Below are 24,374 nucleotides of genomic sequence, written 5' to 3' on the forward strand. Positions count from 1 at the left end.
CAAGCCCTCCCTGTGGAGGCTGTCTGCTCTCTGCTCTCTGCTCTCTGCACCACAGAGACCTGCTGCTAATAAAACAGGGAGCAGCTGCAGCTGGAATGGACCAGCTTCTTCAGGTAATCACACAATCCATTACAGACCTCACCTGCGGCAGCCCAGTTAATGTGCGTGGTGCTGTGTGACACAACAAGGCAGGGAGGGAGGGAGCTTTCTTTGGTTGACAATGAAAGTTGATTTTCACAGCTGACAAGCGCTGTTCTGCGAAGCTGCCAGTGTGTGCATTGATTAAAGGGCTGGTGTAAACACAACAGATTGCGTCTATGCCTCCGTTAGATGAGACAGTAGATGCCTGCGGTCTGAGAGCTTTCTCAGACATCTGGCTAGTCAAAACTAGAGAAACTGTACATGTGCTTATTTGACAAACATGTATTAAAACAACTGTGGTCATTTAACCATGCATTCTCTAAAAACATCACCAATCATGCAGGGTGCTGTGCTGGAATTCAGTTCAGTATCTTCCATGGCTACAGTTTGCAGTACCTGGAACAGCTGGTGCTCGATGCGTGGAAAGTGCTGGACACTGAGGACCACACTGTCCACTATAGAGTGCAGGCAGCGGGTGACTTCATCAATGGACGGTGTGAACGAGACATCAGCCTTCTCCCAGCACAGCTTCTACAGACAGGGAACACAGGAAACACAGGCACTCTGAGTTCTGTTTATTAGGGGGGTGCTGTTACTCACTACTCACACTCGGAATTGCTTTTAAGAAGCATTTATCAGCAGGTATTCAATAAGGCCATTCATTGACGTGCCAGTACGACAGTAAAAATGTCAGCATCCCGGATTAGAGGAAAATAATCTTAAAACACCCAAGGAGAAGCTTAACTGCCATTTATTGGTACTTAATTGTAAACTGAGGAAAGGACCGATTTTCTTGCTCTGAAATCAACAGGTTAATTAATGGATTTATAGCATACCTGCCGATAAATACCTCCTAAAGGCAATTCCAAGTACGGAGCAACAGCACAGCCATACTGCTTATACCCTATACAGACTCGCATCATAACGGAATGCTTAGTCACCTATTATTATACACCATCACAACCTTTACAGCCAATCAGGGCCCTCCACTGCAGCAGGATACGTGTGTATGAAATTAAACTAGGTTAAAACGAACAACATTCCTTCACTATGGCAACCGTACAGACTACCGCAGAAGAGGGCACAGTAAAAGCAGGTATTGTTTTTATAACGGTGTATAATAGAGACGACTTGTTCTCAAGTGAAGTGAACTCCACACAGTAAACATTCCAGATTGTAAAATGACCTCGTGGTTTATTATAGTTCTGAGAGTTTACCTCCTCGTACACAACACTCAAAAACACACGATTGTTTCATCACAGTAATCAGGATTTCCTGGACTCCTTTTTTAACTTTGTGACCCTTTAACTCTCTCTGATCCTTTTTAGTGTTGGTAAAACAAAAAACACAATCATTTTTCAGTGTAATAATCAAGAATAAACAAGTGGTCAATAATATCCTGATAATCGATTGCTTTAACCCTGACAGTATTCTTCTATGTGGGATTATTGCTTGAAACAGACATTATTAACCCCTCAGAACAGAAAATAGGAGGCACTTTATTAAACAGAGAATTGTGAGGGTCTGGAACCAACTCCCCAGTGATCTTGTTGAAGCTGACACCCTGGGATCCTTCAAGAAGCTGCTTGATGAGATTCTGGGATCAATCAGCTACTAACAACCAAACGAGCAAGATGGGATGAATGGCCTCCTCCTGATTGTAAACTTTCTTATGTTCTTATGTTCTTATCTGCTGCAACCACACTGATTGTAAAAGCAACAAATGTCATTGTTGCACTACCTGTGAAAATGTTGGAAGGACACACAATGTGTCAATATCACTGCAGTTTCATACCCCAAGCATTGCTGTGAGCCCGATTAGACACATCTGAGCTTGTTACTTCTTTGAGTGTGACTAATTCATCTCAGAGGCTTGCTTCTGCACCGCTGTAAATGAGGACTCAGCAATACCACGAAATGTGTCGTTGATAATTGTTATTACCTTTCAAAAACAAATGACCTACCGTGCACAATTTATATTGCATTTATATTGCAAACTCAACATGTCGGGGAAGTGAACAGACAAACAAGCATTCGAACCTGGCCTGGGCTCACAGAGGAGGACTCTGCACAGCTGACAGGGGCTTTATTAGAACTGATGAGCCTCAGAGGCTTTGCTTTCTCTGCTAGGAGCTCAAATAAATACAAATAAAGAGAAATCAAGTAAGGAGCAGTTAAAAAAAAAAAAAAGTTTATTTAGAGGAACAGCCTGAAAATGCATCACCCCTGCTGTATGTCTTATTTATTAGCTATTTTCCAGCGGTGTGGTCCTGTATATATCACTATTCAATCTGAATGTTCTTGCTGTTTGGTTCTCTGTCATTCAGTGCTGTGTATTTTCATCATTTAGTGCTGTGTATTTTTGACTGAAAGAGTTCTTTACAGAGCTGAATATGCAGTGACTCTGTGCATAGGAAGTGTGATGGGCAGTGTTGTGTGATGCACTGCTGTTACAGATTCTGAAGCCAGGGGGCACCTGACACTCCTAACAACTGCACTAAAGAATGTCCTTAGCAAGTTTCATGGGATAAGCAGGTCTCGAGATAGGTATAATAAACCATGCGTGATCCTGCATACAGATCTGGTCATCCTGTTTGAAATCTCAAAGGAAAAATTCCAGTTCATCTGATCCTGCGTACTGATCCTGTCATCCTGTTAATCTGAAAGCTAAGATTCCAGTTCATCTGATCCTATGTTTTGCATGGCTCTTTAAGACCTCATTGGCAATCTGCACGGCTCTTTTAACCTATAAGGCTGGACAGCTCTGCTCTAAACAGTGGCAGGTCTGCTGGACTGTAATTCACAGGGCGACTGCGATGTAAAGATCCACTGCTGTCTGCCAGTGCTTATTGTAAAATACCTTTAAATCAGAGGTGTGCTCATTTAAACTGACCACCACATGTCAATCACTTAGAGAAGATCATTAAAACAGGATGCCTTCAGAAACAGGATCTTCTCCTTCTTATCGTGGTTTAATAATAAATAACGGAGGACTTGAAAAGCAGCAGCAGAGATGCCCTTGTCTTTTCATGTTTCTTTCATTTGGTATTCATGCGGCTTTACAAAGTCAGGACGCAATCAGGAGTAGAAACAGAAGCATTTCAAAGCACCTGTACCCCTCGCATCCCGAAACAATAAGCCAGTCACATCCAATTAGGTTTCCGTCTACGAGCCTGTGTGATATCTGCTTGAAAGGAGAGTTTCTCTCTCTTAATAACAAGCCTCTCATCCTAAGAGACCAAGCTGCTGCTCCCTAGGGACTAGGGATAGGATTTCAATTTCATTTTCAAAATCGCAAGAGGAAATTGTGTTTGAAAACAGATAATTACAGATGACTTCATTAAATAGCACTCCTCACTCAAAGGAAGACGGTGGAATCACACTTGAGATTGCAGAGTGCACGGCTGGCGTCTCCTCATGCACGCTGTAGACTGCTGATTGCAGAGCTGCTGCTTGGAAAGCTGAGGAGCAGTGCGCTCTCACCATCAGCCTGCAGACATCTGACATTTACAATGAGAACCAATAGAACTGTTAACCTTGAAACAGAGTAAACATCTGAAGACAGAGAGCTTATTAAATTCCATATGAAGACATTTACAATGGGGTATAGGGGATAGGGACCTGAGCCAGGAAACAGAGAAATCTACGAGCCAGCACATTCAATACAGTACAGTATAGAGAACTCAGTACTGTGGATCTGAGAGCCAGCGCATTCAATACAGTACAGTATAGAGAACTCAGTACTGTGGATCTGAGAGCCAGCACATTCAATACAGTACAGTGTAGAGAACTCAGTACTGTGGATCTGAGAGCCAGCACATTCAATACAGTACAGTATAGAGAACTCAGTACTGTGGACCTGAGAGCCAGTACATTCAATACAGTACAGTATAGAGAACTCAGTACTGTGGATCTGAGAGCCAGCACATTCAATACAGTACAGTATAGAGAACTCAGTACTGTGGATCTGAGAGCCAGCACATTCAATACAGTACAGCATAGAGAACTCAGTACTGTGGATCTGACAGCCAGCACATTCAATACAGTACAGTATAGAGAACTCAGTACTGGGGATCTGAGAGCCAGCACATTCAATACAGTACAGTATAGAGAACTCAGTACTGTGGATCTGAGAGCCAGCACATTCAATACAGTACAGTATAGAGAACTCAGTACTGTGGATCTGAGAGCCAGCACATTCAATACAGTACAGTATAGAGAACTCAGTACTGTGGATCTGAGAGCCAGCACATTCAATACAGTACAGCATAGAGAACTCAGTACTGTGGATCTGACAGCCAGCACATTCAATACAGTACAGTATAGAGAACTCAGTACTGGGGATCTGAGAGCCAGCACATTCAATACAGTACAGTATAGAGAACTCAGTACTGTGGATCTGAGAGCCAGCACATTCAATACAGTACAGTATAGAGAACTCAGTACTGTGGATCTGAGAGCCAGCACATTCAATACAGTACAGTATAGAGAACTCAGTACTGTGGATCTGAGAGCCAGCACATTCAATACAGTACAGTATAGAGAACTCAGTACTGGGGATCTGAGAGCCAGCACATTCAATACAGTACAGCATAGAGAACTCAGTACTGTGGATCTGACAGCCAGCACATTCAATACAGTACAGTATAGAGAACTCAGTACTGGGGATCTGAGAGCCAGCACATTCAATACAGTACAGTATAGAGAACTCAGTACTGTGGATCTGAGAGCCAGCACATTCAATACAGTACAGTATAGAGAACTCAGTACTGTGGATCTGAGAGCCAGCACATTCAATACAGTACAGTATAGAGAACTCAGTACTGTGGATCTGAGAGCCAGCACATTCAATACAGTACAGTATAGAGAACTCAGTACTGTGGATCTGAGAGCCAGCACATTCAATACAGTACAGCATAGAGAACTCAGTACTGTGGATCTGAGAGCCAGCACATTCAATACAGTACAGTATAGAGAACTCAGCACTGTGGATCTGAGAGCCAGCACATTCAATACAGTACAGTATAGAGAACTCAGTACTGTGGATCTGAGAGCCAGCGCATTCAATACAGTACAGCATAGAGAACTCAGTACTGTGGATCTGAGAGCCAGCACATTCAATACAGTACAGTATAGAGAACTCAGTACTGTGGATCTGAGAGCCAGCACATTCAATACAGCACAGTATAGAGAACTCAGTACTGTGGATCTGAGAGCCAGCACATTCAATACAGTACAGTATAGAGAACTCAGTACTGTGGATCTGAGAGCTAGCACATTCAATTCAGTAAGAGACAGAGAACCCAGTGAGAATGCCAGGGTCAGCAAATTCGATACGCTAGAGGCAGATTTCAACACTGCATTTGAGACTTGGAGAGATGCTCACTGATGTGACTGCAAAATGAGCTGAGTGTGATTTTCTATACAGAATGTGAACCTAAACATAGATACATTAATAATAATAATAATAATAATAATAATAATAATAATAATAATAATAATCATATGAAAACTAGTTTAGCTTTAAATAGAAAATCCCCAGTGACTCAATGGATTTCAATGGGAGTTGTACCCTGTGGGACGAGCCTCTCTGAGTTTGCACTGATTGGTTTTGTCCTGTGTAACACTCCTCTCTCCAATCTGTCCGCTGGTCGATCCCAGTTCTGGGTACTGATCGTATTATAAGCAAATCTAGAGTTGAACTCTCCACCGCACTGGAATGTCCTTTTCCAGCAGGACTCCGGGAAGGAGAAACTCTGAGAGCGCTGTAATCTTTGTTTGTAATGAATGGATTAGTCAGAATAATAATAATAATAAACTCCCTGTTCTACAATGGTCTCTTGATGAGGATGTGCCCAGGGTCAGGGTTAATAGTTCTGGTAGCTCCTTCCAGCAGCCCCCTCCCTGTGTTTGTACAGTCATGAATACACAAAGGAGACTCCCACACACTGCTGGTGGTTTGATTTCAGAACCGTGGTACAGTCATTATCTAAGAAGTGAATGTAGAACCACCACTGTTTGAATCAATTGATTAGACTAGATTTCACCATCATCATCATCATCATCATCATCATCATCATCATCATCATTATCATCATCCGACTGTAAAAGAAACATAGCACCCATGCATACAACATATACAAAAATACAAATCAGAGCCATCAGTGTCATGAAAAAGTGAATAAAGGGATGATCTCTGCTATTTTACTGGCAGGTATACTGAACCAGCACTGAATAAAGGGATGATCCCTGCTGTTTTACTGGCAGGTATACTGAACCAGCACTGAATAAAGGGATGATCCCTGCTGTTTTACTGGCAGGTATACTGAACCAGCACTGAATAAAGGGATGATCCCTGCTGTTTTACTGGCAGGTATATTGAACCAGCACTGAATAAAGGGATGATCCCTGCTGTTTTACTGGCAGGTATATCGAACCAGCACTGAATAAAGGGGTGATCCCTGCTGTTTTACTGGCAGGTATACTGAACCAGCACTGAATAAAGGGATGATCCCTGCTGTTTTACTGGCAGGTATATTAAACCAGCACTGACTGCTGTTTGACGGCTTTGCATACAACCTCTCATATAAATATATATAAACGAACAGAGAACCAGCATCTTGTGTCTGAGAAAAGTGGAAAAAAACATCCACAGCTGTGGCTAGAATATCTACAGCTACAGAACAGGTGTTGCAGATTTAATTGGAAAGGCTTTTTGTTTTGTTCTTCCTTTTAACCCAGTTTCAGATTGAAAACGCACATGTTATTCACCCTGGGGGGGTGAAGCCCTTGAATTGAACATGGATTCTCACCTCCGGGATGTGAATCAGAACAGCATTCCAAGGGAGATTGCACCAATATCACCACAATAAAACACTGTCTGCACTGAGCTGCACAGCCTGCTCACAACAATAAAACACCGTCTGCACTGAGCTGCACAGCCTGCTCACAACAATAAAACACCGTCTGCACTGAGCTGCACAGCCTGCTCACAACAATAAAACACCGTCTGCACTGAGCTGCACAGCCTGCTCACAACAATAAAACACCGTCTGCACTGAGCTGCACAGCCTGCTCACAACAATAAAACACCGTCTGCACTGAGCTGCACAGCCTGCTCACAACAATAAAACACCGTCTGCACTGAGCTGCACAGCCTGCTCACAACAGTAAAACACCGTCTGCACTGAGCTGCACAGCCTGCTCACAACAATAAAACACCATCTGCACTGAGCTGCACAGCCTGCTCACAACAATAAAACACTGTCTGCACTGAGCTGCACAGCCTGCTCACAACAATAAAACACTGTCTGCACTGAGCTGCACAGCCTGCTCACAACAATAAAACACCGTCTGCACTGAGCTGCACAGCCTGCTCACAACAATAAAACAAGTCAACAGACTTTTCTTTGAAGTCAATACACCTGTCAGCTGGGCAAAAGTTTCAGGGCCGCATACATCATTGTACACAAGAGATAGCTACAGAGCCCAGGTCTAATCTGCATCTATTGATCTGTCTCTGACATTACGGGCACTACCCACACAACTGGGGTACAGAGTCATACACACTCCCTCAATAAAACCCTAGTTTGACACTTACTTGATTTTTAAAATACATACCGCTCCACGGAAACTAGCTCTCCTGCTGAAACAGAGATGCATCTAGAGCCTGTCTTTAAATAAGATAGATCACCCTGTCCTGGTTAAAGTAAGCAAACCAACAAGAGAAAGTAATCCTGGCACAATAAATACAGCAGCAGTATTAGCAGTCAGTGGCTGTAGATACTGTTTATTAAATAAAGAGGCCCCCAAGCATTCATAACGAGCAGACATCTAGTTTTCATTATCCCCTGTCAACACCACGAGAAACCCTACATCGCCTGTCAAGGGCTACAGATGAATCCATTCATTTCTTTATTAGCTCCATTTTTTTTCTTCATCAACTTGACTGAACACATCTAGTCCCCCCCACCGCCTCCCAGAGCGAAGAAGGCTTCCTTCAGCTTTTCATACAATCCTAATCCATCTCCATTATACTGGAGAAAATGGTATTTGTCACTTTGAGGAGAAGAAATAATCAATATGTCCTCTGGGGCAATGCATGTATTAAATGCAGCAAATTGATGTCTCTCGCCCAAATGCAGCTTGCCAGTAGATTGCTTTTAGCTAATAGAAAGCCGCAGGGCTCTTTACTGGCTGGCAGCTGGGAGCCACGCAGAGCGGAGTGGATGGCAGAGAATCTCATCTCCGACCGCTCTGCTCGGGTAGCAGTCAAATCGGCTCCAAATTGAACTGGAGATGTTTCTAAACATGCATTTCAAATGAGGGGTCTGGTGACAGCAAACTGCCACCATATAGAGAGAGCACAGAGAGATTGAAACTGCACAGCAAACCACTACCACAGAGAGAGAGCACACAGAGATTGAAACTGCACAGCAAACCACTACCACAGAGAGAGAGCACAGAGAGATTGAAACTGCACAGCAAACCACTACCACAGAGATTCTACTGTGGTGAGAAGCAGAAATTATAATGCAGTAAAACCTTAAGGAGGTTTGTCAGTTTATTAGGAATTAGCAATTAGCTGAAAAGAACACATTTCCTAGGTAATCTATAAATGTGTTAGATGTAAAAAACATGTTAGAGCTGTATACATTGTATAGTTTCGGTATGCACAATCTGTCAATCATATCGCTTTTGGTTATGTATAAAAATGTAATTTATAATTCTAATATGAAACACGTTTGTTTATAAAAAAGTATTTTGATTTCCAAAAAGAACCACTCTTGGCACCACCAAGTTCATTATTTTGTACCTAGCCGACGTTTTCTTTTCTTCTGCCTTGTAAAGAACAATGCTGTCTACAGTATTTATGAAACGGAGTCTGGAATAGATACATTGGATTTCAATTATAAATTACGAACATTGTTCAACGTATATTACAAATATCTGTTTGGTATTCTCACATTGTCAGTGACCACACATAAAAAAAAAAATCAAGAAACACGCAGCCTTTTGGTTATCTGAACACTTTGCTATACTGTATGCAATAAGACACAAAACAAACTGGATTATTTATTTTCTTAATAAAAAAGAACAGAAACACAGAAAAGGCAGATTTGTATCCTGGTATTTGTTTAATTCTCTACCTCCTTATTTTATGGGAGCCAGCACTAACTGTGATGGATCGAGGCACCAGCTAAATCTGTGTGACCCTTGTCCCGAGAGAGAGCCCAGCCGCCCAGCTCCACTCTCGGGGAGAGAGAGAGACAGCAAAGCTATTAACACAGTGAAAGATTCCAGGCTCCTATGTACCAGCGCCTCGCTCCAATTGTAACATGCAATAGAGAGAAGCTACAGACACACCCGCTGGCTGACTGTCAAAACACTCCTCTCTCTTCCCTCTAGAGCACTAACTAACTATAAGTCGTTTTGAGAACAAGCTGGTGAGAAGAAAAAGGACATTTTTTGAGGCTGATTGTTAGAGTGCAGGCTGCACTGTGAAAAGAAGTGTTCATGATGGAAAACTAAACAGATGAAACAGCACTACTATATTGCTATATAATGCACATTTAACAGTAATGATTAAGGCCCTGTGTAAATTGCAATTTCACAGGCTGCGCGGAAATCGTGAAATAATTATCATTTGTATTTCATACAAAAAAAAACACATTTACCTGTGAGTACTATTCGCCATGCACATAGTGCTGTGCAGTGATTATGTCATGTGACTGACTATATGCAATCTAGGCGGGAAATTAAAATACTACACACTGTAAACAAGAAGATGGATGTCTCTAAAAAGGTTAAAAATGTGTCTGCAGCTGATCACGTAAAGCAGAATCCAGCAGGAGTTTTACACAGCGATGGAGGGAAGCTCTTCAGTACGTCCTGCAATGTTACTGTATATCACTACAGAGAATCGGCTGTTAACAGGCATTTAGATTCAAGTATTCACAGAAAGAGAAAGGAGAATAAACAAGAAACGGTGACTTCCATGTTCCAAAAGTCCACTGAAAACCGTGAAGCACAAAACACATTACATTGTGACCTGACAGAGGCGTTTGTTTGCACACATATCCCTCATGAAAAATTGGACAACCTAAAGTTACATAAATTCTTCAGACTGAGTGTAGCAAATTCCTTCATCAGCCCAGCTGAGAAATGAATACTTACCTAAAGTTACAGAGTATCACAAGCAGGAGATTATGGAATTGGTAAAACAGTCCGGTTGTTTGTCAGTGGTCACACTGACGAGTCGACTGATGTCCAAGATCAGTACGGGTTACACATTGTATTTGTTTTGCAAAACCTAAATGGTGAACATGCATCTGACGTACTAGAACTGGAAGCTGTCCTGGCAGATACACAGGCTGTTAATTACAACAATGTTTCACAAGCTATTGTAAAGTGCTTGAATAACTTTGACGTTGATTTTGATGATGTCAGTGCATTTGTCTCTATGTTTGATGTTTAAAAAAATTATAATAATCTGTACACATAATTTATAAAATAGTTCTGTGCACATTCCATGAAATACGATACTTTACCCAGTGAATTTTAAAGAATTTTCACAAGGCCTTAATAATAATTAATAACATATACGGAAACGCCTCCTCCTGCTGGATGGTTAACCCACACTGCAGGGAAGGGTCCTCCACTCACCATGAACATGATGATGGCGTGTGGTTTGATGGGCAGGCCCAGGCTGTGGTGTGGGTAGCCCCCCTGGTATTCGTTCCCTCTGCCGTACCCCTCCAGCCAGCTCACCAGCTCCTGCAGGGACTCTGCCACCACCACGCGTAACATAACCGACATGAGTGTCGCCACGCTGCTGAAGAAGTGAGCCATCTTCCTCATCCTCAGAGTCTGCACAGAGACAGCACCGACACAGGAATCACACATGGCACAGACACGGCACAGACACGGCACAGGCAGCACCGACACTGAGGAATCAGACACGGCACAGACACCACACAGACACTGAGGAATCAGACACGGCACAGACACCACACAGACACTGAGGAATCAGACACGGCACAGACACCACATAGACACTGAGGAATCAGACACTGCACAGGCACCGCACAGACACTGGGGAATCAGACACTGCACAGGCACCACATAGACACTGGGGAATCAGACACTGCACAGACACCACCCAGACACTGGGCAATCAGACACTGCATAGACACCACCCAGACACTGAGGAATCAGACACGGCACAGGCACCGCACAGACACTGGGGAATCAGACACTGCACAGGCACCGCACAGACACTGGGGAATCAGACACTGCACAGGCACCACATAGACACTGGGGAATCAGACACTGCACAGACATGGCACAGACACTGGGGAATCAGACACTGCACAGACACCACATAGACACTGGGCAATCAGACACTGCACAGGCCACGACTGGACAAAAGACTGCTACGGTCCACTGTTTATCATTGACTATGTGTTCTTTCTTTCTTTCTTTCTTTCTTTCTTTCTTTCTTTCTTCAGTTACATTCAGTAAATTCTTTCAGTTTCACTCGTATTCAAATCCCCCTTCTAAATCCAGTGTAAATCAAGTGACACCCCAATACCATCTCAAAAATAAAATGATTTTGTTTCAGTTATTCAGTATTCAGAAACTTTAACTCATCACTCACTTATTTAAAGAATTATTTTTTTAGTTTTGTGTTGTTTTAAATAGACTTTTATGATGGACTAAATGATGGTTGATATTCAATATTTGAAACTAGCGCTGGGACCAATATTCAAACAACACTTCTTGAAATTCAGCGACAAAAACAACTATGTTCCTATTCTATTATTTAAATCATAAAGATACCATGCAAAGAAAAACAATGCACAGACGATGTCTGAACTAAACAACACACATTTTACTGTACAGAACAGTGCTCCTCTACTTCTTTAATAGGTCAATATCTTACCCTAATAAGCCACAAACTATAAGAATAAAGAATATTGTAATACTTGTTAACATTTTGAAACTGTTCTGATCTGTTGTTGGTTTGCATCAGTTTCTCATTTTTATAGACGGTATACCGTGTTACTCCAGTACCTCCTCCTCCTGTGGCATCCAAGCCTCAATGCAGTCCCGGCTCTCGCTGACAATGTGGGCGGAGTCTCGCAGCCAGCTCTCCTGCAGCAGCCCCGCCCTCCTGCCCACCACCTCAGTCATGTGATCAGTCAGCTGATCCAGGGTCAGAGGTAACTCCCGCGAGAGGGCCTGCAGGTCCAGCAGCCGGAAATGTTTGTACCTGTGGAACATGAGAAGAGACTTCAGTGCTAACACACCACACACACCAGGGCTGCCCAACCCTCCCAGACACAATGAACTGCTTCAGCACCTGGACGGAGGGTTAATCTCTTCAGTGCTAACACACCGCACACACCAGGGCTCAACCCTCCCAGACACAATGAACTGCTTCAGCACCTGGACGGAGGGTTAATCTCTTCAGTGCTAACACACCGCACACACCAGGGCTGCCCAACCCTCCCAGACACAATGAACTGCTTCAGCACCTGGACGGAGGGTTAATCTCTTCAGTGCTGACACACCGCACACACCAGGGCTGCCCAACCCTCCCAGACACAATGAACTGCTTCAGCACCTGGACGGAGGGTTAATCTCTTCAGTGCTAACACACCGCACACACCAGGGCTGCCCAACCCTCCCAGACACAATGAACTGCTTCAGCACCTGGACGGAGGGTTAATCTCTTCAGTGCTAACACACCGCACACACCAGGGCTGCCCAACCCTCCCAGACACAATGAACTGCTTCAGCACCTGGACGGAGGGTTAATCTCTTCAGTGCTAACACACCGCACACACCAGGGCTCAACCCTGCCAGACACAATGAACTGCTTCAGCACCTGGACGGAGGGTTAATCTCTTCAGTGCTGACACACCGCACACACCAGGGCTGCCCAACCCTCCCAGACACAATGAACTGCTTCAGCACCTGGACGGAGGGTTAATCTCTTCAGTGCTAACACACCGCACACACCAGGGCTCAACCCTCCCAGACACAATGAACTGCTTCAGCACCTGGACGGAGGGTTAATCTCTTCAGTGCTAACACACCGCACACACCAGGGCTCAACCCTCCCAGACACAATGAACTGCTTCAGCACCTGGACGGAGGGTTAATCACTTCAGTGCTGACACACCGCACACACCAGGGCTCAACCCTCCCAGACACAATGAACTGCTTCAGCACCTGGACGGAGGGTTAATCTCTTCAGTGCTAACACACCGCACACACCAGGGCTCAACCCTCCCAGACACAATGAACTGCTTCAGCACCTGGACGGAGGGTTAATCGCTTCAGTGCTAACACACCGCACACACCAGGGCTGCCCAACCCTCCCAGACACAATGAACTGCTTCAGCACCTGGACGGAGGGTTAATCTCTTCAGTGCTAACACACCGCACACACCAGGGCTGCTCAACCCTCCCAGACACAATGAACTGCTTCAGCACCTGGACGGAGGGTTAATCTCTTCAGTGCTAACACACCGCACACACCAGGGCTCAACCCTGCCAGACACAATGAACTGCTTCAGCATCTGGACGGAGGGTTAATCTCTTCAGTGCTAACACACCGCACACACCAGGGCTGCCTGTATTTGAATGCTCTTACTTGCTGTGGAAGCTGTGCAGGATCCTGCCGATGACAGGGTGTGTGGGGTACAGCGCCCCCCTGAGTCTGCTGCGGCTGTGCTGCACTCGCTCCTGCCAGGGGAAACACTCCCGTCCTGCACTGTGTGAGGGCTGGGGAGAGAGGAGGGGAGAGGAGAGGAGAGGAGAGGGGAGGAGAGGAGAGGGGAGGAGAGGAGAGGAGAGGGGAGAGGAGGGGAGAGGAGAGAGGACATTCCTAAATTAAAAGTCTTACTTGTTTATATCTGGTTTAGTAACTTTATTGGGTGCTTTTCTCCTTTCTGAAAAAAAAATGTGCTAATGACAACCTAGAGTAATTAGCTTAGAGAATCTAGCCCCTATTGTCTTAGCTGTCCTCAATAGTGTGGTTTCTCTGTATATTTCTCTGTTGTGTTTTCCTTGAATGTCTTTACTGAACACAGTGTATCAGAGGCAGCTCTGTACCTTGTATCGGAGGCAGCTCTGTACCTTGTATCGGAGGCAGCTCTGTACCTTGTATCGGAGGCAGCTCTGTACCTTGTATCGGAGGCAGCTCTGTACCTTGTATCGGAGGCAGCTCTGTACCTTGTATCGGAGGCAGCTCTGTACCTTGTATCGGAGGCAGCTCTGTACCTTGTATCAGAGGCAGCTCTGTACCTTGTATCGGAGGCAGCTCTGTACCTTGTATCGGAGGCAGCTCTGTACCTTGTATCAGAGGCAGCTCTGTACCTTGTATCGGAGGCAGCTCTGTACCTTGTATCAGAGGCAGCTCTGTATCTTGTATCAGAGGCAGCTCTGTACCTTGTATCAGAGGTAGTACTGTACCTTGGCTGTCAGAGTGATGCCCAGTCTGGCTTGCTCAGCAGGGTCCAGTAGTATATAGTCCAGGATGGATTTCTTCATGGCCTCTGCATACATACCCTCCACCTCCTGACGGGAGCACACAACATCAGCACTTACTACACAGCAATTGGACACTGCTCCCCCATTGTTCTCTATGGAGGTTAACACTTATTACATAGCATCTGGACACTGCTCCCCCATTGTTCTCTATGGAGGTTAACACTTATTATATAGCATCTGGACACTGCTCCCCCATTGTTCTCTATGGAGGTCAGCTGTTCTGTTATTACTCAATAATGGAACAGAAAGTAACTGCTTACTGATGTCCTCTATGCATTGCACAGATGGCTGTACGATACAGAATAGATCTTTCCCTGAGTTTTAAGACATCTGGTAGTCCACTGTACCATTGCTGACCAGTATTATTTCATGGGCATTCATTGCATTACATGAACATAATTTCACTGTGGTACCATTTATGAAACATGATCTCTCAATGCTTTACCATGACAAATGAGCGATGACCATCTCAAGAGTTCATGGTTTAGCCAGACCATTTCCAAGCCTGGTCACTACAGTCCTGCGTTCCATACCTCGCTCAGCGTCTGCAGAGCTGCTCCTTGCTTGGCCGCGAGCTCGGCGGGGATTCGGGATCTGACCCCGGCCAGCCATTGCTCACACAGGGGGGTCACCTCCGAGGGGTCAAACGAGTGGGCGATCAGCTCACAGTACCTGGAACAGAGAGAGAGAGGGAGTGCTGGAGGAAAGAGTCCTCCTGAATGCAGCGGCGTCCACTGTGGACAAAACCCAGCAAAGTGTAGTAAAGCACGATCAAAAAGCACTCCCACTGTTAGAGATATAGAGACTCACTCTCACTGTTAGAGATAATAGAGACTCACTCTCACTGTTAGAGATATAGAGACTCACTCTCACTGTTAGAGATATAGAGACACTCTCACTGTTAGAGATATAGAGACTCACTCTCACTGTTAGAGATAGAGACTCACTCTCACTGTTAGAGATATAGACTCACTCTCACTGTTAGAGATATTGGTTATCACAAACTAACCTTCTTTTAATGATTTAAGCAACAGCAGTATTTAGAGGCGCCCACGTTTCTGTCGGTTGAATCCACTCCAGCGGATCATAACATGAAAACATGCACACCTCTGGGTTTCTTTTTATTAGCACATTATAAATGCACAGTAAAAGCACAGCAAAGTGCACAATGACAGTGCCAAACACGCCGTGGTAAACAGACAAGGCAGACAAACCTTCAGTGCAGTACAAATCCGAGGAGCACTCAGCAGCCCCTGGCAAGTGTGTGACTGGAGCAGCTGCCATCAGCGATCACACGACAAGCCTGACTGTCTGCGTGCTGATGAGCCATCCAACTGACCGAGACACCAGCCAGACTGAACTGCACAGAGCCACCAACCAGACTGAACTGTACAGAGACACCAGCTACACTGAACTGTACAGAGACACCAGCCACACTGAACTGTACAGAGACACCAGCCAGACTGAACTGTACAGAGACACCAGCCAGACTGAACTGTACAGAGACACCAGCCACACTGAACTGTACAGAGACACCAGCCAGACTGAACTGTACAGAGACACCAACCAGACTGAACTGTACAGAGACACCAGCTACACTGAACTGTACAGAGACACCAGCCACACTGAACTGTACAGAGACACCAGCCAGACTGAACTGTACAGAGACACCAGCTACACTGAACTGTACAGAGACACCAGCCACACTGAACTGCACAGAGACACCAGCCAGACTGAACTGCACTAGAGCCCAGCCAGACTGAACTGCACAGAGACACCAGCCACACTGAACTGTACAGAGACACCAGCCAGACTGAACTGCACGGAGACACCAGCCAGACTGAACTGCACAGAGACACCAGTCAGACTGAACTGCACAGAGACACCAGCCACACTGAACTGCACAGAGACACCAGCCAGACTGAACTGCACAGAGACACCAGCCAGACTGAACTGCACAGAGACACCAGCCAGACTGAACTGCACTAGAGCCCAGCCACACTGAACTGTACAGAGACACCAGCCAGACTGAACTGCACAGAGACACCAGCCACATTGAACTGTACAGAGACACCAGCCAGACTGAACTGCACAGAGACACCAGCCAGACTGAACTGCACTAGAGCCCAGCCAGACTGAACTGCACAGAGACACCAGCCACACTGAACTGCACAGAGACACCAGCCACATTGAACTGTACAGAGCCACGAGCCAGACTGAACTGCACTAGAGCCCAGCCGGAGCCTCAGGCTGCCACACACAACGATGCAGCCAATTCAGCTGGCTCTGAGGGATTTGAAACAGGGCTTCCTTGACAATCACTAATGCACGCTGGAATCCTCTACTACAACCACCAGAAGGATTTGGTTTAAATGGCCTCAATGCTGCTCAGGGAGGAATCTGACCAGTGACATCTCATTACCGATGCCGTGGGCATGGCTGCAGCATTAGAGGTTTACAGGGAGTAAATAGTTTGGGGAATCTAGTCCTTTGTGTTTTTCTATCATTCTAACTCTATATTAATTCTGCTGGTATTCCCCCAATCACTAACTACAAAAAATGAAAACAGAAAGACTTCTTCAGTATAGCAGGATTGTAACAGTGGTGGCATTAAGATCCATGGCTGTTCCCCCGTGCTTTTCCCAAGGTTTCACTCTGCATTTACCACCCTGTACCCTGGTTATGCTACACATTTACCACTCTGTACCCTGGTTATGCTACACATTTACCACCATGTACCCTGGTTATGCTACACATTTACCACCCTGTACCCTGGTTATGCTACACATTTACCACCATGTACCCTGGTTATGCTACACATTTACCACCCTGTACCCTGGTTATGCTACACATTTACCACCCTGTACCCTGGTTATGCTACACATTTACCACCATGTACCCTGGTTATGCTACACATTTACCACTCTGTACCCTGGTTATGCTACACATTTACCACCATGTGCCCTGGTTAAGCTACACATTTAACACTCTGTACCCTGGTTATGCTACACATTTACCACCCTGTACCCTGGTTATGCTACACATTTACCACCCTGTACCCTGGTTATGCTACACATTTACCACCCTGTACCCTGGTTATGCTACACATTTACCACCCTGTACCCTGGTTATGCTACACATTTACCACCCTGTACCCTGGTTATGCTACACATTTACCACCCTGTACCCTGGTTATGCTACACATTTACCACCCTGTACCCTGGTTAAGCTACACATTTAACACTCTGTACCCTGGTTATGCTACACATTTACCACCATGTACCCTGGTTAAGCTACACATTTAACACTCTGTACCCTGGTTATGCTACACATTTACCACCATGTACCCTGGTTATGCTACACATTTACCACCCTGTACCCTGGTTATGCTACACATTTACCACCCTGTACCCTGGTTAAGCTACACATTTACCACCATGTGCCCTGGTTATGCTACACATTTACCACCCTGTACCCTGGTTATGCTACACATTTACCACCCTGTACCCTGGTTATGCTACACATTTACCACCCTGTACCCTGGTTATGCTACACATTTACCACTCTGTACCCTGGTTATGCTACACATTTACCACCCTGTACCCTGGTTATGCTACACATTTACCACAGTTTATCCTGGTTTGCCATGTTTATTAATATGCTTGAATGTATCTCTCTATTCTTTACAATGCTTACTTATGCTTTATTACACCTGCTATGCTTTTTACTGGGGTAATCATTTATAAAGGCACTGTCTCCTGCAGTGCTATGTCCAAACTAGCAACGTTTATACATCTGAATGTGTCTCATCCCTGAAACAGAATACATGTATTTACCATTTCCCTTTTTATTATTAATTGCTTTTGTCAAGAACGAGAAGTTTGAACAATGAACAGGACGATAATAAAATACTTAGTGGGATGACAATTAATTTCTGAAGCCCTGATGCCTCGTATCAGCCTGTCTACAGTGCATGTCTGCTCTCTCCTAGGGAAGGCACATCAGCTTATCTGTGCAATACAGCGACTGTGCTAATCTCACACAGGGGAACTGATTCAGAGCTCATTCACTGCTGTGAGTCCCGGACACAATGACAGCTCCACTCATCATCTCTGAGACACACAGACCCTCTGGCTTATTGTTTACAGGCTTTGATTGAGAATCTCAGGGGAGTTCATTTAGAGAATAACACAAAAAAAAACAGGTAATGTCAAAAATGTACTGGCCCCTGCTAGGGACAAGTATGGGACTTTTAAAGACTGTTACAAAAGTAAGTGAAATTTATTAGAAAATACATCAAGCAGACAAACGTTTGCCTTTGTTTTATAACTGCGGTCACCAGACGTTTGCCCGTCTTTGTGCTTTGAATGCTAAGCAGCAGCTCCTGGGCAGCAAGCGACTTTTTACTGAGAAGTCTGCTTCCAAATGCTGGTGGTAATGATTGACACGAGAGGATGCAGGTGTGAAACAGCAGCTGCGTGAAAGACTGGTCCAGGTCACTGCACTACTGCACTACTAGTCAGGTCTGTACCCTCCACCCTACTGCTCCTACTGTGCCTTTTGTCTTGCTTGTCCTGCTATGACTGTTCTGTCCTCCCGCCCCCTATTTTACTGCATTTAATCCTGTACTTCAGAATACTGTAATCTGCCAAGTGTTTAACCTGTAGTACTTTGTATTTAATCATATCCTGATGTCACTATGTGGCAAAGTGCCCCCCCTGTGTATGTTATGTTACGTGTTGTGTGTAAATGTTGGTGTATAGGCATTGGTACACGGGATATAAGCGGTCTGTGTTTCACGTGTGTGTAAATTGTATATTTGTATTTAGGCACGGGGATGGCACATCACATCACGTGCAAGTAAAAAGTAATATGTGAGCACGGGGAATTGCACTTTAATTAATTCACGTGCAGTTGTACCGAGATTCCAATTGAATGATTGACTAGCAATCGAATCTCGGTACAACTGCATAAAAGCTGCATGTTTTCACTCACTGGGGGTTGGTGTTCGGTGAGTGGAGAACGGGTTAGGAGACGGAGGGTATTATAAAGTAAAATAATAGTAAAAGAAGCTCACCGTGTTTGTCTGTGTAGTTCGTTTGTTTGTCTGTTTATTTTGGCTCAAGTGCCGTGTCCTGTTTTGTGTTCTGTTTGTTAAACCTTTTTATTTATTTGTTATTAAACGCTGAGTGCAACCATCGCACTCAGTTTCTCATCATCACCGTCTGTCTGTGTGTTTCTCTCTCTGGTCTGAGTTCCTCCCTGCAGCCGTCTTTGTGACACGTGGTGTCAGAAGTGGGATAACAGCGCCTCCAGGGCTCAGGCCAGAGCGGGAACCACAGTTTTTTTTGGGGGGAAAAAAAAAAAAAAAAACCAAAGGAGAAGAAATGGGGAGAAGAGGCTGGAGAAGAGCACAGGAGGGCAAAGGGAGAAAGGTGGAAGCAGGGCTGTGGTGTTTTGACTGTGGCCAAACTAGCCACACCACCATACCCTGCTCCGTCCACAGGACCCTACAGGCAATGGCCCAAAGACTGGGATGGGGGGAGTGGTGCCCTGGCTGTGGGGCATATGGGCACACGTTGGCCCTATGCCCCATGCAGGATGAAGAAGAGGAGCCCTTGCTGCCACGTCCTATGCCTGAGCGGGAGGAGCCCGAACGTCCACAGCCCGAGTGGGAGGAGCCCGAACGTCCACAGCCCGAGTGGGAGGAGCCCGAACGTCCACAGCCCGAGTGGGAGGAGCCCGAACGTCCACAGCCCGAGTGGGAGGAGCCCGAGCGTCCACGGCCCGAGAGGGAGGAGTCGGTGCGTCCACGGCCCGAGAGGGAGGAGTCGGTGCGTCCACGGCCCGAGAGGGAGGAGTCGGTGCGCCCACGGCCCGGAGGGGAGGAGCCGGTGCGTCCTGTGTCCGGAGGGGAGGAGCTGAAGGCCCAAACCCCTATTTTTTTTGGGAGGGACGAGGGCGTGAAGCTCAGGCTCCACAGCAGCCGCTGTTTTTGCTGCTGAAGGGAGCCCAGCGGAGACGCCCGCCACCAGCTCTACCCCCGCTGTCGGAGGAGCCGGCAGCGCCACCAGCCCTACCCCCGCTGTCGGAGGAGCCGGCAGCGCCATCACCACCACCCGAGGGAGAGGAGCAGGAGCTGCCTCTGCCTCCACCACCTGAGGGAGAGGAGCAGGAGCTGCCTCTGCCTCCACCACCACCCGAGGGAGAGGAGCAGGAGCTGCCTCTGCCTCCACCACCACCCGAGGGAGAGGAGCAGGAGCTGCCTCTGCCTCCACCACCACCCGAGGGAGAGGAGCAGGAGCTGCCTCTGCCTCCACCACCCGAGGGAGAGGAGCAGGAGCTGCCTCTGCCTCCACCACCTGAGGGAGAGGAGCAGCAGCTGCCTCTGCCTCCACCACCACCACCCGAGGGAGAGGAGCAGGAGCTGCCTCTGCCTCCACCACCACCACCCGAGGGAGAGGAGCAGGAGCTGCCTCTGCCTCCACCACCACCACCCGAGGGAGAGGAGCAGGAGCTGCCTCTGCCTCCACCACCACCCGAGGGAGAGGAGCAGGAGCTGCCTCTGCCTCCACCACCACCACCCGAGGGAGAGGAGCAGGAGCTGCCTCTGCCTCCACCACCCGAGGGAGAGGAGCAGGAGCAGGAGCTGCCTCTGCCTCCACCACCACCCGAGGGAGAGGAGCAGGAGCTGCCTCTGCCTCCACCACCACCACCCGAGGGAGAGGAGCAGGAGCTGCCTCCACCACCACCACCCGAGGGAGAGGAGCAGGAGCTGCCTCTGCCTCCACCACCACCCGAGGGAGAGGAGCAGGAGCTGCCTCTGCCTCCACCACCACCACCCGAGGGAGAGGAGCAGGAGCTGCCTCTGCCTCCACCACCCGAGGGAGAGGAGCAGGAGCAGGAGCTGCCTCTGCCTCCACCACCACCACCACCCGAGGGAGAGGAGCAGGAGCTGCCTCTGCCTCCACCTCCCGAGGGTCCGCTGCTGCTGCCGTCGCCTGAGGTCATCGAGGGTCCTGCTTCGCCTGGGGTCGCCGGGGCCTCTGCTTTGCCTCGGGTCGCTACACTGTGGCCGGAGCTCCATGAAGGGGAGCTGCCGGCCATAAAGAAAGAGGGGGAGGTCAGGAGACCAGCTCCCCCAGCTGCACTTTCGCGGCAGCAGATAGTGTGGCTGAAGCCCCGGAAGAGGGAGCTGCCAGCCACGAACAATTGGGGGGTGCCAGACATTCCACCATGGCCACCCCCAGAAACAACTTGCTTCCCCCTCTTCCGGGACTTTGGGACTGAGGGGGGAGGTGGCCATTGAGGCCATGTGTGCGTTGCACAAGGGGGGGTATATGTGGCAAAGTGCCCCCCCTGTGTATGTTATGTTACGTGTTGTGTGTAAATGTTGGTGTATAGGCATTGGTACACGGGATATAAGCGGTCTGTGTTTCACGTGTGTGTAAGTTGTATATTTGTATTTAGGCACGGGGATGGCACATCACATCACGTGCAAGTAAAAAGTAATATGTGAGCACGGGGAATTGCACTTTAATTAATTCACGTGCAGTTGTACCGAGATTCCAATTGAATGATTGACTAGCAATCGAATCTCGGTACAACTGCATAAAAGCTGCATGTTTTCACTCACTGGGGGTTGGTGTTCGGTGAGTGGAGAACGGGTTAGGAGACGGAGGGTATTATAAAGTAAAATAATAGTAAAAGAAGCTCACCGTGTTTGTCTGTGTAGTTCGTTTGTTTGTCTGTTTATTTTGGCTCAAGTGCCGTGTCCTGTTTTGTGTTCTGTTTGTTAAACCTTTTTATTTATTTGTTATTAAACGCTGAGTGCAACCATCGCACTCAGTTTCTCATCATCACCGTCTGTCTGTGTGTTTCTCTCTCTGGTCTGAGTTCCTCCCTGCAGCCGTCTTTGTGACACACTATCACTATTATCTGCTGTATTATTGAATTGTGTTTTGTCACACTTGTACTTGCTTGAACAAAAGTTATTGTATTTCTTGCTCTTATTGTATTACTTGTATTGTAACACTTGAAATGTATTTGCTTACGATTGTAAGTCGCCCTGGATAAGGGCGTCTGCTAAGAAATAAATAATAATAATGATAATAATAATAATCACTCTCCTCCTCTCTGGCATGTAAGGATGTGAAGAACACTCACACTGCTAAAGCTCTGGCATCACTACAGTAATGAGCATGTCAAGCCAGGCACTTAACAAACACTAGAAAACCTCTACAAATTGGATATACTCATTTGGCCAACTGCCTAAAAGTTACCCTTTTATAAAGCATAGTTGTTAAACCCGGATCTCAGTCCAATCGATCACGCTTGAGATGAACTTGAACGAGGTGTTCAATCATCTGCCCACCTCTCTGCACCAATTGTCCTAATAAAGTGGCCAGGCAGTGTACATTTCAATTAGACCGATACAAACAGTGACTTCAACGGATGCTGACAAGCATAGTGAACCATTTCTCAGTGTCACATTTCTAAAAGGACTGTTGATCTCTGCCAAGGCTGGTAAGAACATTTGAATAGCAAAGAAATAAATAATATTGGGGATGCATGCAAGCTTGCCACTCTCAGCATCCCTCTGCAAGAACAAGTCTCAAAAGGGAGACAATCCTCCAAGGATAAAGCATGGTGCTGTGTAGCATGTGTGAATAAAGCAAGTGCTCTGAAGCCACTGCTTTGAACCTGACGCTACAGACAGCAAGTGCTCTGAAGCCACTGCTTTGAACCTGACGCTACAGACAGCAAGTCACGACAGGGTCAGTAAGCACTCCGGTGCTTCTGATAACATTATTCATTATTATGACAGTTTTACAGTCCCAGTGATTGCTCATTCTCAAAGCTTCCTTGAACATGACACATCGTTTCAAGTCTATCCTGTTTCAAAGAAGTAATAAATAAAACGAAATTGGTGCAACCCCCCCCACCTTCCTCCCGCCCCCCCCCATTTCCTCCCGCCCCCTCAAAAAAAAAGAATTAAAGTACTTTGTCAAGATTCCCAAACGTTCCAATGCCTTTCCTTCCCCCGGCACACAATCACACTGCAGATTTAGTGCTTTATAGCAGTAATAAATATCTGTTTCTTACCTAAAGACTTGACAGGGGAAAGATCTTCACAGTCCTCCAGCTCTCACGAAGAGCCTGCCCCTCCCTCCCTCCCTCCCTCCCTCTCCCGCTCTGAAACCATGGAGATGAGTTCTGCTATGTGAATCGCTGTGAGTCTCCAGCAGGGCTCTGACACTAATCTGCCTGAATAGACTGCTACAGTACAGCGGGGAGCAGAACAGGGGGGGTTCTGGGGGATTGGTAAAGGTAGCCCTGCTGAGAATCATAGGGTCCAGGTCCCAGTCCAGCGAGGTGGGAATGGCCACCCACGAGCACTATGAGGGAGGTTACGATCTGAATGTTTGAAGTGGGGAGGGAGGGAGGGTCTTCTCACTGAAAAGCCAGAATTCACTCATAAAATTCTCTCACACACACTCTCATCTTCTTCAGATTCCTTTAGCCTGCCAGGCTCACAGAGCTGAATACAGGTGCCTATTGTTCCAGAGCCAGTGAGGCAGCCAACCACTCACAGGCTAACCGGTCACAGATAACCGCAGAGACACTCCATCCGCCTAACCCCTCCTGCTCCACAGATCCAGCTCTATAGT

The 24,374-nt window shown here is 46.6% G+C and overlaps 1 protein-coding gene across 3 annotated transcripts in view; it reads right to left on the minus strand.

Moving 5' to 3' along the window:
• The window catches only part of LOC117415792 (dynein axonemal heavy chain 3-like), a 214,992-nt gene that overhangs the window by 136,586 nt on the left and 54,032 nt on the right, over nucleotides 1–24,374 (minus strand). For all 3 annotated transcript variants that reach the window (XM_059027758.1, XM_059027757.1, XM_059027759.1), the window contains 6 exons: nucleotides 15,237–15,375; nucleotides 14,626–14,730; nucleotides 13,805–13,935; nucleotides 12,217–12,415; nucleotides 10,807–11,010; nucleotides 538–672 (listed from right to left, as the gene is read on the minus strand). In XM_059027758.1, coding sequence (XP_058883741.1) covers nucleotides 538–672; nucleotides 10,807–11,010; nucleotides 12,217–12,415; nucleotides 13,805–13,935; nucleotides 14,626–14,730; nucleotides 15,237–15,375 — 913 coding nt within the window. The remainder of the gene's footprint in view (nucleotides 1–537; nucleotides 673–10,806; nucleotides 11,011–12,216; nucleotides 12,416–13,804; nucleotides 13,936–14,625; nucleotides 14,731–15,236; nucleotides 15,376–24,374) is intronic.

The sequence above is a fragment of the Acipenser ruthenus genome, chromosome 7 (genome assembly GCF_902713425.1).
Source record: "Acipenser ruthenus chromosome 7, fAciRut3.2 maternal haplotype, whole genome shotgun sequence".
In the NCBI taxonomy this organism is placed as follows: domain Eukaryota; kingdom Metazoa; phylum Chordata; class Actinopteri; order Acipenseriformes; family Acipenseridae; genus Acipenser; species Acipenser ruthenus.